Source organism: Macrobrachium rosenbergii, chromosome 5, assembly GCF_040412425.1.
Source record: "Macrobrachium rosenbergii isolate ZJJX-2024 chromosome 5, ASM4041242v1, whole genome shotgun sequence".
Classification (NCBI taxonomy): Eukaryota; Metazoa; Arthropoda; class Malacostraca; order Decapoda; family Palaemonidae; genus Macrobrachium; species Macrobrachium rosenbergii.
In genome coordinates, this window is record NC_089745.1 from 42,330,053 (window position 1) to 42,345,405 (window position 15,353).

General features: G+C 43.3%; 1 protein-coding gene across 1 annotated transcript in view; it reads right to left on the bottom strand.

The window, feature by feature from the left end:
• The window catches only part of LOC136838721 (uncharacterized), a 418,623-nt gene that overhangs the window by 5,423 nt on the left and 397,847 nt on the right, over positions 1–15,353 (bottom strand). Inside the window, 3 exon segments of the mRNA XM_067104155.1 lie at positions 8,395–8,548; positions 8,747–8,908; positions 14,658–14,757. Coding sequence (XP_066960256.1) covers positions 8,395–8,548; positions 8,747–8,908; positions 14,658–14,757 — 416 coding nt within the window.

Below are 15,353 nucleotides of genomic sequence, written 5' to 3' on the forward strand. Positions count from 1 at the left end.
ACAGGCATCAAGTGTATCCAATTCCATTTCTGTCTGTTCTTACATTGTAAAGTGTACTGGTTCGCTGTATTTATTGTTATTTATTATCGACCTCAGGTCACTGAGGTTTCCATTGTATTCCGCGGAGCGACGCCAGTCTGCTGCTATATAAACTGCCTGGATCATGAATAAAGTAGCAGTAACCTTATCCTGCTGGTTTCTTTCGCACCTCTTAAAGTGGTGACCCCGGAGTGATTCCCAAAGCCATTAGCGGACCCATACGGCGACTCAGTCTTGGCTTCAGGAACTTACTCACGCCCTTAGCGGACTAATCACGGCGCTGAACCAGCGTTTGGGCGTGCTGACTCTCGTCGGCAAAATCACCAGCGTCAGTAGCGGACTCACACGGCGTGCTCCCAAGTGCGTTTTGACGCGAGTACCTCACTCCAGTTAAGAGGGCAAAGAGCAAGTATGGACGCGGACATCCCTTCCCTCGTTCAGTTAACCGCTAACCTCATGGATTCGGATGTCTACCTCCCCCCCATATCACCTGCGCCTGCCCCCGCGCCAAGGGTCTCCCGCTCCTCCACATCCCTGCCCACGCCCCGCACTCTACCCTGCCCGGGGCCCTGCCTGACAGGACAATCACGGGTCGCCCTGACCTTAAAACTGCAGCCGTTCACGCAGGGGAACCCATCGTCATGGCTGTACAGGGTCGAGAGCCAGTTCTGGATGACAGAACTCACCGACGGGGTGCTGCAGGCGGATACCATACTTAACGCCCTGCCGGAGGAAATCTACAAGAAGCTCGTCCCGTGGGTGTCCGAAGCACGCCCCCTCACCTACCACCTCCTGAAGAAGTCCTTCCTCGAGGCATGCTCCCTGCCAGTCGCCGAGCGTGCCGCCTGCGCCCTCGACGTCAGCCCCCGGCAGGAGCAGAGCGTCGGGGAGTCATGGGGCATGATAAAGGACCTCCTCACCCTCCCAGACACCGACGGCACCGGAAAACAAAATGAAATAAGCCTGTCGCGGGAGCTCCTCCTTCGTCAGCTCCTCCCGGAGGTCTGGACACAAATCCCTGAGCCCTACGCCATCCCCCTCGACGACCTGATCCTCACGGCGCAGAACCTGACGGACTCCGTGAGGGCAACGAAGCTGGTACCAGCACCCACGCTACCAGTCAGCACCATCCAGCAGGAGGAGGGCGCAGAGCAGGAAGTCAACGCCGTCACCAGGAGGCTCCCAGCACCGCACAACAGGTGGAATTCCCCAGGGCTGTGCCACTACCACAGGCGGTTCGGCAGGGATGCCTGGAACTGCCTGCTGCCCTGTTCATTCACCCGTTCAAAAAACGGGGGTGGCGGCGGCCAGCAGGACAGGCTGCCATGGCAGCAGAAGAACCCAGGGGTCCAGAATCAGTAGGCTTCTACGTCCGTGACACCGTCTCTGGCAGGATGATGCTGGCATCCAGAGAGGACCTCAAGCGAGAATTGGACCCGGCTGCCTTCCTGACAGCCGCCAACGGGTCCCCCATCCTCTCCTACGGCACCAGGCCCCTGTCAATCTCCATCCTTGGCCGGATATATTCCTGGGACTTCGTCATCGCGGACCTGAGGACCCCGCTTCTGGGTGCGGATTTCCTTGCCCAATTTGGGCTGGCAGTCAACGTCAGTAGGAAGCGCCTCCTCGACACTGACTCCTGCCAGTCCCTCCCATTGGCAACGGGACCCAAGGCGCCCACCATCTGTTCCGCCGCCCCCCACCAGTACGCACAGCTGCTGACGGAGTTCCCGGAAGTTTTCAGGCCCAAGCTCCGCCAAGCCCCCAGGGCCCCAGCCAAACATGACATCTACCATCACATAAAGACAAAGGGGCCCTGCACATGCGAGGTTCCGGAGGCTTCCCCCGCGGCGCCTACAGGAGGCCAAGAACGCATTCGCTGAAATGGAGTGGATGGGAATCTGCAAGAAGGCCTCCAGCCCGTGGGCGTCCCCCCTCCACATGGTGCAGAAACCAGACGGCTCCTGGAGACCCTGCAGCGACTACAGGCGGCTTAACCTCACAACGGAACCTGACCATTACCCCCTGCCAAACATGCAGGACCTAACAGCTTCCTTCCACGGGGCCAAAATTTTTACTAAGTTGGATCTCTTGAAATCCTATTTTCAGGTACCAGTCGTGCCAGAGGACATACCAAAGACTGCTATCATCATGCCTTTCGGGTCCTACGTGTTCGCCTTCTCCACCTTCAGCCTGAGGAACGCCGGGGCGACTTTCCAGCGGCTCATGGACAGGATCCTGGGGGACCTGAAGTTTTGCGTCTGCTACATAGATGATATCCTTATATTTTCCAGGTCCCACAGGGAGCACCAGAAACACATCCGGGCAGTCCTGCAGCGCCTGCAGGAGAACGGCCTCGTTGTGCGTTTCGACAAGTGCACCTTCGGCGTCCAGAAAGCCGATTTCCTGGGCCACGAGATATCCCCGGATGGTGTCCGCCTGCTCAAATCAAAGTCGCAGCTGTCACCAGGTTCCCCATCCCCACCTACGTCAAGGCCATCCAGGAGTTCCTCAGGATGGTGAACTACTACAGGAGGTTCATCCCCGGGATCGCGCACACCACAGCCCCCCTGACGGAAACACTCAAAGGCCAACCAAAGTCCTTGTTGTGGGGACCCAGCCAGCAGCAGGCCTTCTCCCTGACGAAGGCCGCCCTCGCCGAGGCAACCGCCTTGGCCCACCAGGTTCCCAACACCCCCCTCCAGCTGACGACGGATGCCAGCAATGTCGCCTGTGGTACTGTCTTGGAGCAGGTCATCGACGGCGGCCCCCCAGCCCATCTCCTTCGACCGGGAACTCTGTGCAGTGTACCGTGCAGTCTGGCATTTCAAGTTCCTCCTGGAGGGCACGCCATTCACAATCTACACAGACCACCAGCCGCTGGTACAGGCCTCCACAAAGCAAGGGGACGCATGGTCTTCCAGGCAGCAGCGGCATCTCTCGGCCATCGCCGAGTTCACCTGCTCCATCAAGTACCTCCCTGGCAGGAAGAACCCCGTGGCGGACGCCTTCTCCAGGGTCGAGTTGAACGCAGTGCAGCTCGGGATCAACTACGAAGACCTCGCCAGGGAACAGGCCGCCGACCCAGAGACCCCAGCCTACCGCACCGCCATCACTTCCCTGAAGTGGCGGGATGTGCCCCTCGCCCCCGGGGGCCCAAGTCTCCTCTGCGACGTCAGTACCGGCCAGCCCCGCCCCCTTGGTGCCAGGTATTTGACATCATCCACGGTCTCTCACACCCCTCCGGCAGGACGACGGCCAAGCTACTGTCAGGGAAGTTCGTCTGGCTCGGAATGCAGAAGGACGCGAGGTCCTGGGCAAGGCAGTGCCTGCAGTGCCAAACCAGCAAGGTGGGGCTTCACACTGAGTCTGGGATAGGCGAGTTCCCGCAGCCAGAGCGACGCTTCGGCCACATCCACACCGACATCATCGGGCCCCTTTCCCCATCAGGCAGGTCCAGATACCTCCTGATGGCGGTAGACCGCTCAATGCGGTGGCCCGAAGCCACGCCAATGCAAGAAGCCATCGCCAGCACACGTGCTGAGGCCCTGCTCTCCAGCTGGATCAGCCACTCTGGCGTCCCACACCACATCACAACCGACACGGGTCCCGCTTTCCTGTCCGAATTGTGGTCTGCCCTAGCTCGGCTGCTGTGGACAACGCATCACACCACCACGGCCTACAACCCAGTGGCCAACGGCTTGGTCGAGAGGTTTCATAGGTCCCTGAAGGTGTCCCTTATGGCCCACTGCACCGCCGAGGACTGGAAGTACCAGCTGCCATGGGTCCTCCTCAGGTTGAGAACCACCCCCAGGGCCGACGGCGCCCTGTCCGCGGCTGAAAAAACCTACGGCAAGTCCCTCGTGGTCCCAGGTGAGCTCTTGATAGAGGATCGCCACAACCCCTGGGTCCAGAGGCTTCGCGACATAGTCGGCAAGTTCGCCGCCCCCTGCAAGCGGACATATACCGACAGGTCGGCCACCTTCATGCCGCCCGAGCTGGCCTCCACCACCCACGTCTTCGTCAGGGATGACGCCGTCCGCCTGCCACTGACCAGGCCCTACAGGGGACCCTTCCGCGTGCTGGAGCGGAACACCAAGGCGTTCCTGCTCGCACTTCACGGGAGGAACGACTGGGTGTCAATTGACCGAGTCAAGCCCGCCCTCCTGGAGGAGGACACAGACGTCACCGCACCGCACCCTCCGCCTGCTTGGCCTTTGCCACAGCCGGGCCCTCGTAAGGGGCAGAGACGCGGCCGCCCCCGAAAAAGTCAGCCCACACCCGCAGTCAGGCAAACCCACACAGAAGGCGTTCCCCCGTTGTCCTCACGCAGCCGGGGCTCCCTGCAGCGCCCCAGCAGATACGCCGACTAAGCAGTTGTTACCCACGTCTTGGGGGGGGAGTATTTGTAAAGTCATTCGTGAAGTCTCTGCTAAAAGTGTTAATTGTAAAGTCTCTGCTCGGAAAGTTTTCTGTGGTGACGTCCCATTTTCTTTGCCTACAATTAGTCACGCCTAACGCGTCAGGTCACGCAAAGTTCAATCATTTAAACTATGTATACATTTTGTTTACCTGCTGTCAAAAATGTATCACATGTTTCTTCTTTCACAGGCATCAAGATTGTATCCAATTCCACTTCTGTCTGTTCTTACACTGTAAAGTGTACTGGTTTGCTGTATTTATTGTTATTTATTATCGACCTCAGATCACTGAGGTTTCCATTGTATCCTGCGGCACGACGCCAGTCTGCCGCTATATAAACTGCCTGGATCATGAATAAAGTAGCAGTAACCTTATCCTGCTTGTTTCTTTCGCACCTCTTAAAGGGGCATTGGTCTGCCCCTAGCATTCAGGAAGAACCTGTTGGACAGGTACTAAGGATGGGAATGCAGTCATGACAGACCACACTCGCCTCCTTTTTACCTTCTGGACATTGCCCATACATCCTCAGACTTTTTTTTTTTCCCCATTGGGTTCTGTGGTGGCTGCTCAACAGTCATGTAACTCACCCAACTCTTGAGGACAGGTGGCATCTTGCCTAAGAGGAAGATACCAAGGTTGAGTAGGAGCAATTAGGCCTTTACTTGGATTAATAGATGCAACTCCTACCCTTTCTCTGGTAAGGGGAGAGAGGGACTGACAGTGAACAGACTCGTTGATTCTCTTTAGCTGTATTGTCCCCAACAGTATGGGTTCATCCAAGCCTATCTTTGAATCAGTGATGTTACATTCCATTTATTCGAAAGGCCCAGAAGTTTGGCAGTTGAACATCACACATGTTCAACAGATCAGAGGTATGGTTCTCCTTATTTTGCTCCTACATGACTAGGAAGGAGCCCCCAGTGAGGCAAACTACCATTCAAGTTCAGAGATTTGCTCAGAATTCTCCCACCAAGAAGTAAGTCTCCCCTATGTAAAGACCAAGGGTTTGTATACGTGTAGGGACAAATGACAAATTTTTAAATAATTTATGTTGTTCCTAACAATACCCGAGGTCTTTACATACATGGACCAACTCTAGCCACCCATCATTCTGCTTCCTGGGACAAAAGGTAAAGTGAATGTGTGCCAACTGGATGGTAGAGATTCCTCCCCTACCATAGGTAGCCAACTACCAATATCCACTGTGTTTTTAGTTAACGGCCAGCTCCAGCTTGCACTGAAAGTAAATCTATATAAAGACCTCAGGTTTGTATGTTGGGAAAAAAAAAAAGAAAATTACTGTACTTAAAAATTTGTCATTTTTGTTAGGATTCATACTTAATCACCTGTTAAGCAGCATGGTGAAACGTTGATCATCAGGGTTTCTAAACCCTCTGGCAATCTTTCCACTACAAGTGAGTATAAGGAACATTCCATCCTTGGCTACTGAGCTTATCTGCCAATGTATTCTGACAGCCTAGGATGTATTTGAGTGACACCTCACCAGCATGGTGAATCGCCCATAAACCTGCCTGGCCAATTGCAGGGGGAGCGAGAAACAGTCTGCCCTTCCTCGTTAATATGGCATTACAGTTGTGTTGTCACTCAACACAAGTGAATGGCCAATCAATTGTTCCTGAAATGCTTGCAAAGCCATAAGCGCTGCACCCATATTTGTTCAAGAACAAATCATTCAGGTGTGCATCCCACATCCAAGAACAGAAGCACCTCTGGGGAGAGGTGGTGTTCAGCAAAACTCTAACAGGGAGGATCCTGTCGTCCAACCACAAAGCAAAGTCCTCCTTCACTTCTCAGCTCTGGGGACCAGAAAATAATGGAAGCAGATGACTGGTGCTGCTTCAGACACCAATGAAGCAATTATAGAAAGTGGAATTCTGAAAACACCAAGCAAAATCTGCAATTAATTCTCAGCTCGGGGAACAGAGACTATCGTTGGCATGTGAACAGCACTGCTTGAAACACCATTGAGTGATCACAGGTGCCACACAAGCAACGACTCGTGAGACCCAAGTTCATCTAAGGATCACAGGGGACCAAGAAGAGTCTGCCAAACCCAAGCTGGTTGTTCCTGTCAAGATAGGAACTGCACTGTTATCATCCTAAACTTTCTGATCTGCGAAATGCACGGAATGGGCCTTCCCTTACATTAAGTGTTTTGACTATAGATGTGACAGGAATGAAAACAATGGAAAAAAGAGCAGGAAAGTGGCCATGTGCATGCTGCAGGAATCTCAAGTACTTTTTATCATAAGTAACATATGGTGTCACAAAGAATCTGTGCTAAAGCATTCAAAACATGATGGAATAAAACTTTTGTAGACAAGTGTACAGTATAAGAAGAAATGAGGGAGGAGTAGCAGCACTATGGTATAGTGGAAGGGCAGGATTTAGAAGGGCAATAAGAATACAGAATCACCCTCTAGGAAGCACAGAAATTTACTATACATGTGTAAAGTCTATAAAACTTCATGCAAGACAGACAGGAGCACTGACAAAGAAAATGGAGTTGCTTTGGAAAGTGAGTGACAATGCAATGTTAAGATTCATGGGTATAACAGGGTGGGAAGAATAAGTCAATTTGAGAGGTTAGTTGTCCAGCAGTTTGACATCAGAGTGAATCTCAAAGACTGAGATCGTTTGGACGCATGAAGGGGATGAACAGCAGTTAGTCATGGTACTAACAGTAGTAGAAAAAAAAAAGGGGGAGATCCACAAACTCATGGAAGAATTGAATGGATGAAGACATAAACCAGATGAGAATTCAGGTTAAAATGCACATGACATAAGACAGTGGGAAGAATGCATTTCATTCCTAACCCAATACAGGGAATATGTGATGTAAAAACACAAATGATATTTTTTTTTTTTTGCTACAAAAGTGTCATACTATCAGCGTTTGCAAAGAAAATGTAACCAATTCCCAATTCACTCCTCTGAAAAGGTTTTACTAAGAGGAACTAATCACAAACCATTATTGAGACCTACTAGTCCATTTACTGTTCTGCTTATCTATTTATTTTTATTTTTAGTTTTCTCTCACCCACCACTTACCAACCTGGTCAAGGTAATTTCCTATTCATTAGTACTTCATGAATGGTAGTCGATGGCTAATTTAATTTAGTAGTGTCCCACCGTGGGAATATATACCCACTGGGAAGAAATAGTAAAACTCTAGTTTGGGAATGAGTATTGTCAAAGACACAGCTGGCTTAGCTACATATGCTCATCCACTCCTTGCTGTTTTATATATTCCTCAAATTTTCGCTTCCTTTACACTACACTGTAAAGCTATGGGTCTCATATACTACCAATTCACAAGCTTGTTCATTTATTAAATAAAAGATTTAAGGTTTCAAATTATACATATAAATACAGTATTATACTGACTGTATTTGTTTAACCATTCCTTTTTTTTTTAACAATGTTAATATCTTAAACTATTCTGGATATGAATAATCAAAATTTTGTTTAAAAATTCCAAAGATTTTACCAATGAACATTTTTACCATACTGTATTACACAGTTATATAAGAACACTGCAATCTTAAGGTTTCATAGAACAAACCCTCTCTTCTAGGGGGTGGGGAGGCTTTCAATCATCGCTTACGATAAGCACAAATCCCTCCACACTATTATGTAATCCTGTTGAAAAAGATTCAGCTTTCACACCAATCCTTCACCTTAAATATCTTTGTTAAAATCAATTGCTTGACAGTTGAATGAAGGGTTCAGAACCAGTAAAATTTCAAAGTAAATAATTTTTAAGAATAGAACTGTTAATTTATTCAGTAACCTTTAGCACTACAACAATTTCTAATGATTAATTAAAAAGTACTTACAGGATTACCTCTCACTAATAAAAGTAAATAAACACAGGAATACCCCTCACTAACAAAAGTAAATAACACCAACCTGTTCAATCCTCTGTGCTCGTTCATCAAGGGCTTTCTGGAAAGGTGTTAACTGAGATTTCTTTTCCCTTTCTTGCTCTTTGAGAATCTTTTTGTCATTGTGTCTTTCCATTGCCTTTTGTAATTCTGTCTTTTGGTTCAGAACATTAACACCCCTGTACGATGAGAAAATTTCATAAAGTACCAAGTTGAGGGGAATAAAATGTTATGAACTTTGTTATTGCAATTACCTGCAAATGGAGTTTTGCAGAATACTGTAATCAATTTCCCAAGGTTTATGTAGTCAAAACTGAAAACCTCCAAATTAATTATACAGAAAAGTCCTTATTCTCAAAAAGCTGCAAGTCACCTACATTTTTTGGTTGAACATGAGTTCTCTGTGAAGGTTCTTCTTTTCTGATGACTCCAGACAAGGGTTGATGAGTTTCTTAGGCATAATAAGACCCTTTTCATCTAATCTCCCATTAGAATTGGTCTGTGGGGGAGGTTTCTGCTGTTCTTTATCACTATTTGTCCTGAAAGAAAAAACACATATTCATACATTATGGCAAAAATGAACTCACTCTTCAACCTTACTCTTTACGTCATGTCACATCAAAAACAGGAAAATAGAATTTATTTCCCAATTAATTTTCTTTAAAATAAAACTCACTGTATTGGGCTTTATGAAGCACAAGGAATAACATATTTCGTAAACTGAGTTTAATGATCAAGATTTATGGTTCTGTAAAAGATTCTAAAATGGTATCTAATGAACCAATCATAAAGTGAAAATGAACTGCAATGTGGCAGGTTTGATGGAAAATATCAGGTTGATATTATAGTTCAGTAACAAAAATATTAATGTCTACAAACAAGACTGCAATATCTTTGTCAGGATGGTAATATTCATGTATAAATATTCAACCTTAATAGGATGTGCTAATCTATAGATACAAAAGCTATGTTTAAAGGCCAAGCCATAGTATGGTAAAGCCACTTAATGGGAAGAATGCTATCCTTTTTTATTCCTGGAAACCTATGAACATATCATTGAGTTCAAATGGAATGCATTCCAATTTCAACCTCTCAACATTTAAATTACTAATGCATATAATGCAAAAAAAGGTCAGAACAATGCAACAGAGCTTAAAATTAATTTTAAAAATTTCCTTGTCTGACAAATACTCTTCCTATAAATTACAGAAGCCTGACATAAATGTTGAGCTATGGCAGATCCCTGCTCATGTGGGCATGAAAGGAAATGAAAAGGCTAATAAAGCAGCTATATCTGAGACAGTTATGACAAGTTTGAATAAGATTTCCCATGCACAATTATGACATCACTGAATTCTATTTTACAAAATAAGTAAGGTTTTATAGTCATTAATACATCCCATCTGAGTAAATGGCACACCCATTTCCCGCATGGTTAATGGCCAATCCTCATGACCCAGTTCTTGTCTGATGAGAATAAAATACAAACAATGAAAGTAACACTAAATAATTATATAGTGTTAATATCAAAATGTCATTTGACATGGAATGTCGAATTTTGGGCACATATTTTATAATTAACTCTCAAGGAATTTGATTTGCTCTTAAATGAGATGAAAATATAAGATAAAGTTAACTAAACTGGACATGCCAGTTAAGCCTTCTGGAAGAAAAAGACCATACATACATGATTTTGCAATATGTACAACTAATATTGTAAAACTGAAACTGTTTGGATCAGTCCTCAACGACAGAAAATTGTAAAGTACAGTGTAATCATTACACGTTACAGAAGTATTTAGAAACTAATATGTGGAACCTACAATTTCCCAGCATATGTTATCACTCAAACCCGAATGAGTAACTCTACAACATTTTATTTCGGTTTGTGGTTTGACCCATCTGAACACTGCAAGAATATTGCCACTTGGTCTAATTTTTGTCAAATAAGAATTATGTACACAATAAAACTGTATTCATACAACACTGTTCCTGAAAAAATCTTAAGTACTGTACTGTACATTAATTTGTAATTATGTAAGTAAAATAACTTTCACGTTAGAGTAATTAGACTATTTTCACACTTCAATAATGAGATCATCCACCGCAATGAGTAAAATAAAACAATGGTGACAAAAGAATTGAAAACTAATTCAAGCCAAGGAAAGTTAATGATTGGAAGTGAAGCAAAGTAATAGTGTACGATTCAAAAAGTGCTAGTGTATGCTGTAAGGTTTCTGTACAACAATATGAACTGAATCTAACTAGCTGTGTCACAGGGTATGCACTGGATTGCTGTGTCAAAAGATATGTTCTGGACTGCCCAATGGACATTTGGACTTTCAAAACTTATGTGTACACATATTTCATAGTCCCTTTCAATGCATGGATAATTTTTTTTTATGGTGAAACCAGTCCTGGAAAAGTTGAAGCAGTAAACCCAAGAGGCTTTCTTGTAGCTGTGCTGTGATTAGAAATCTTTCTCAATAACTGCTTTGTCACATTGGTTTTACTAACACTCAGGTGGAGTGCACCTGATGACGCAAGCTGTGAGGAGTTGAATGCAAAAAGGTGTAAGAGACTGAAGGACACAGATGCTTACAGTGCAGATATCAGTAGTTGACAACCACAAAGTCTGCTTAAAGAGCTAAGCTTATGCTGCCAGAAAGCCAGCTCAATCTACCGACAATAATAACAAGAACAAAAGCACTTGGCATACCAAGATGCCTGTGCCAATATTGTTTAATTGTGTGGCTGTTTGTGAATTATTCGAACTACTGAAAAGCCCTTCACTCTTGTGCTTGTCAGTAGGACATCTCAAGAATGGGTGAGCAGATTTTGATAAACCATGGTATTTGCATTCATTAGGTGTCAGTCTTGCAATGATTGACCTTACGGAGAATTCTGCTATTTATGAAGTAGTTGCAATTAAACAAACGGCCAACCTGGCACAGATTTCTTACATAAACCATCTTTTGAGTCACACAATAAATATATCTGCCAGGTTTTGACATTTGTTTTCTTGTTCTTGAGGTAGCCTACTAATAACAACCACCTACCAACTTCATTAGTAAAGGAAATTAACAAAGCATTTAATTGTCCATCCAGTAACCTACTCAAAAGACCTTGAGAACTTCAGGAGTACCAATATTTTTATGGAAGAGACTAACGGATACATTAAGATAAGCTGCTCACTAAATACCTGCACTTTGTACAAGCTATGCAGAAGACGGAATGAGACAACAACCAGGGAAATGCCAAGAATGAAGACATGGGTACTAGAAAAATTCATATTCATAGGAGTATAACTTGATATTCATTAGCCTCACAATTCTTCCTGTGGCACTGATGGTTTAAAGGTCACTTGTGAGCTGTAGAGACAAATAGCAGGCCACCGCACAGTTATAGTGTCCTACAGAATTAACATAGAAACACATGATCAGTGCCCAACAACCTTTTTCACCAAAGTCAGAACTAGAGGGACCCAGGCAGTGCCTGCCCATGAACTATGGGCTCCCTAAAATCCCTTTCCCTAACTCACAGGGATGCAAGGCCATGCATTGCTACTGATGTCTATCCAGCCAAAAGCAGGATGTGAACCCAGGACTGCCATTTTGCAAAGTCAAGGTGAAACCATCTAGGCTATCACAAGCTTTGGGGTTAGTGATAAGATTTCTCCATCTTAATCTGTCTTGCACCCCCTCTCCAAAATCTTGAGGCCATTTCTTTATATTTTAATCAGTTACCAATGCATATGTAATGTGGAATAAATATGAAATGAAAGCTATTACAGAAACTGAGACCATGTATGCTGGATAAAACAAATATACAAAGTACATTATCCTGTACTCGTACATTTAAGAAATTTTCTTTAACTCTTCTTTGAATTTTGTTATTTTAGAACATAAGAATGTCATGACGAAATTGCTAAGGTCCCATAATTTAAAATGAAAGACTCATAAAACTACATATAAATAAATCCAACAATGCATGTACAGTACCATATTCTTAAAAAGATTTTAGTATTTTGGTGCTATGTCTAATACATGACCCAAAAGGACTAAATTACATTTTGGGAAAAGAACTGCTATGTCAACCGGGGGGGAGAAAACCCATCCACACATACAGATATATACTGTAATACCAATTCAACCAATGGGTATTTTCTAAAGAGGGTATGTTTTAGTATGCAAAGATCAACAACAATGAGGAATATCACTCAGTTAACCAAAAAGAACAGAAACTAGAACAATTCAATAGAACTGTGATATATGAAAACAGGTTTCTAAAAATTCTGTTTTAATACAGAGAAAGGTAATCTTCTTGCAAATTTCAATACACCACAAATTACAGGTTCATGTAAAAAGAAAGAAGGAACACAATATGAAGAAAGTCAAAGGCAAACTGCTCTCCATGTTGACAGCGTCTCCTCTCAGTGGCATTTCAAGAATGCAAAATTTTTTTTGCATATTAAAATAATAAAAGGGATAGACTCCTAGGAGGGGGCAGCTTCAAAAGAAATGCACTATTCAAAAAGTAATCTTCAAATGGGATAAGGCTAATATACTATAATGCAATAAGATTATTAACAACCCTCTTTAGGCAACCTTTTATGTTAAGGGTGGAAAAATGGCTTTTCCTGTCATGGGAAAAGTATTGCCACATATTTTTTAATGTTCTTAATTATTGCGTCTTTACATCAAGAAAGATTTCTCCTTCAAATAAATGAAAATCTATGGAAGTAACAAATGCTCAGAGTTCTCAGCTGGAGTGTTCCACCTTCGACTTTAAGAAAATAGCACTAAGCAAACATGTCGTAACATAGAAAAGAAAAATAAATCTGTTGCCAACTCACCACCTATTGCAAATCAAACTGAGGTCTAAACAAAGATGAAAGTCTTACGAAAGTTTACAGATTCTTAGCAAAACACTAATATGCTAAAATGGAGATAGTAGTAACAGTTTTAGCACTTGAATTTTAAACATTCGCAATTCCTTCAGCCCTCATACAGAAAACACAACTAAAACGATGCAGAGAGGGATGGGGGACTAACTTTTAAAACATTTTTTTTTTTTGTTTATTAAAAGAAGACTACATTTCATACAAAATATACATATATTACACATCTAAAGCAAAAATATTTACATAAAAAAGGCTTAAATTAAGTCTGGAAACTTGACAACTTGTGTTTTGTTTACGTGGGATGTTAGGAAATTACAATTTCTCAAATTATTGTGTAGGAAGATATGGCAAACAAAAAATCAATTTACTACCAGCAGTTTTTCATCAATCTAGAACAGTCAATCTTTCTCCCAACTGGCTATTAATATCAAATCCTGAGGCATATGGGCAATGAGTGTTCAAAAAAGCCACCTAGCTGCACATATAAAGTACAAGATTTTGTCCTGTATTAAGAGTAAAATTCTGAACCTCTTATTGTGACCCTACCCTCGACTACGGGAATCTGGTTTCAACATCCTAAAATCTACACTAAACAAAGATTACTACATATTAGTTTGACAAAACTGGCACTGTTGTACTTGAGAAGACTTAAAAATTTTTCTAGATATTCATATGCAGGGCTTTGAATTTCCATTGTGGCCCCATCTCAGCTCTAAGGACCATGGTTTTGAACCAAATTGAATTATGATACATGAAGAATCTTTCACGTAAGTTTTGTCATTCTTGACCATGCAGTTTCACTATTTCTTTATTAAGTGGTTATGAAGAGGCTGGCAATGTGACAAGTTTGCGCCAGATACCAAGGAAAACTATGACCTGAGAAGTTCATTTGAACTTTCAGCTCCGAGATAAAACTGGAATAACCACATAACTTACTTTTTGACTATATTGTTACTATTCTAAAGAGTTGAGCATTTACTCTACTCATTACTAAAATTAAAGGTATGCAGTGTTATGCTACAGTTTAAATTTTGTTGCTGCGTTTGGACTGTTTCAAGCAATCACTCGCCAGCCTTTAGTTGCATTTAAACTGTTTCAAGCAATCACTCGCCAGCCTTTTGTTGCGTTTGGACTGTTTCAAGCAATCACTAGCCAGCATTTTGTTGCGTTTGGACTGTTTCAAGCAATCACTCGCCAGCCTTTTTAAGTCTAAAAGTTAATACTGGTAAACTTATTGATAGCCTTGTTTAATGTTACGAAACGTTAAATAATATGTATTTCCTAAAATGGATTAAATTGCAAAGCTTCCAATAGCAAATACTAGTCCTAAGTGAAAAGGAACACTCTGCCAAGTGCTTTACGAGTGAAGTGGAAAACAAACTTACGAATTAACTTTGTTGTTTCTGGCAACCATGTTGGTGGACTTGATCTCGCTCTCGTCATCACTATAGTCTGGTTCAGGAATCATGGCGCCGTAGACAACCTCTGTCGGAACAAAAGCAAAAGTCAGAAGTTATTTCCAGATGATGGTTTTAAAAAGCCAAATATATACCTGAGTTGAACCTTTTATATTTTCAACTTTTTTTTTTTTGCTCCTGTCTAGTTTATTAAAATCTCTAACCTTGAAATTCTTCCTGACCAAATTTACCGATTGTCTAAAAACTGTGGTCAAAGCTGAGTTGATGACATATCACTAAAAAGAACCATAAAGAAAACCATAACAATGGAATCAAGAAAGTACGTGGGAATAATAATGAAATCCATCATGTCAACATTCTGCAAAAAAAAAAAAGCTTATCATAACAAACATTCCAACATGTAGATAATCAAACTACATTGCAAGGACAGCTCTTTCAAAGGCTAAGGTATTAATCTCTAAGTTAATAATAATGACCATGCCAGCAAATGTCACTACAGAACATTAACAAGAAAGAATCAAAGGTAACGGATGTATAAAATAGTTTGACAAGTGTCCAGGCACAAACAGTACTTAAAAGTGGAGATAAAATACCATAGAGTCAATGTTATAAACACTATTTTTTCTACTTTTTACAATACATATTACCCTTCACTGAACATAT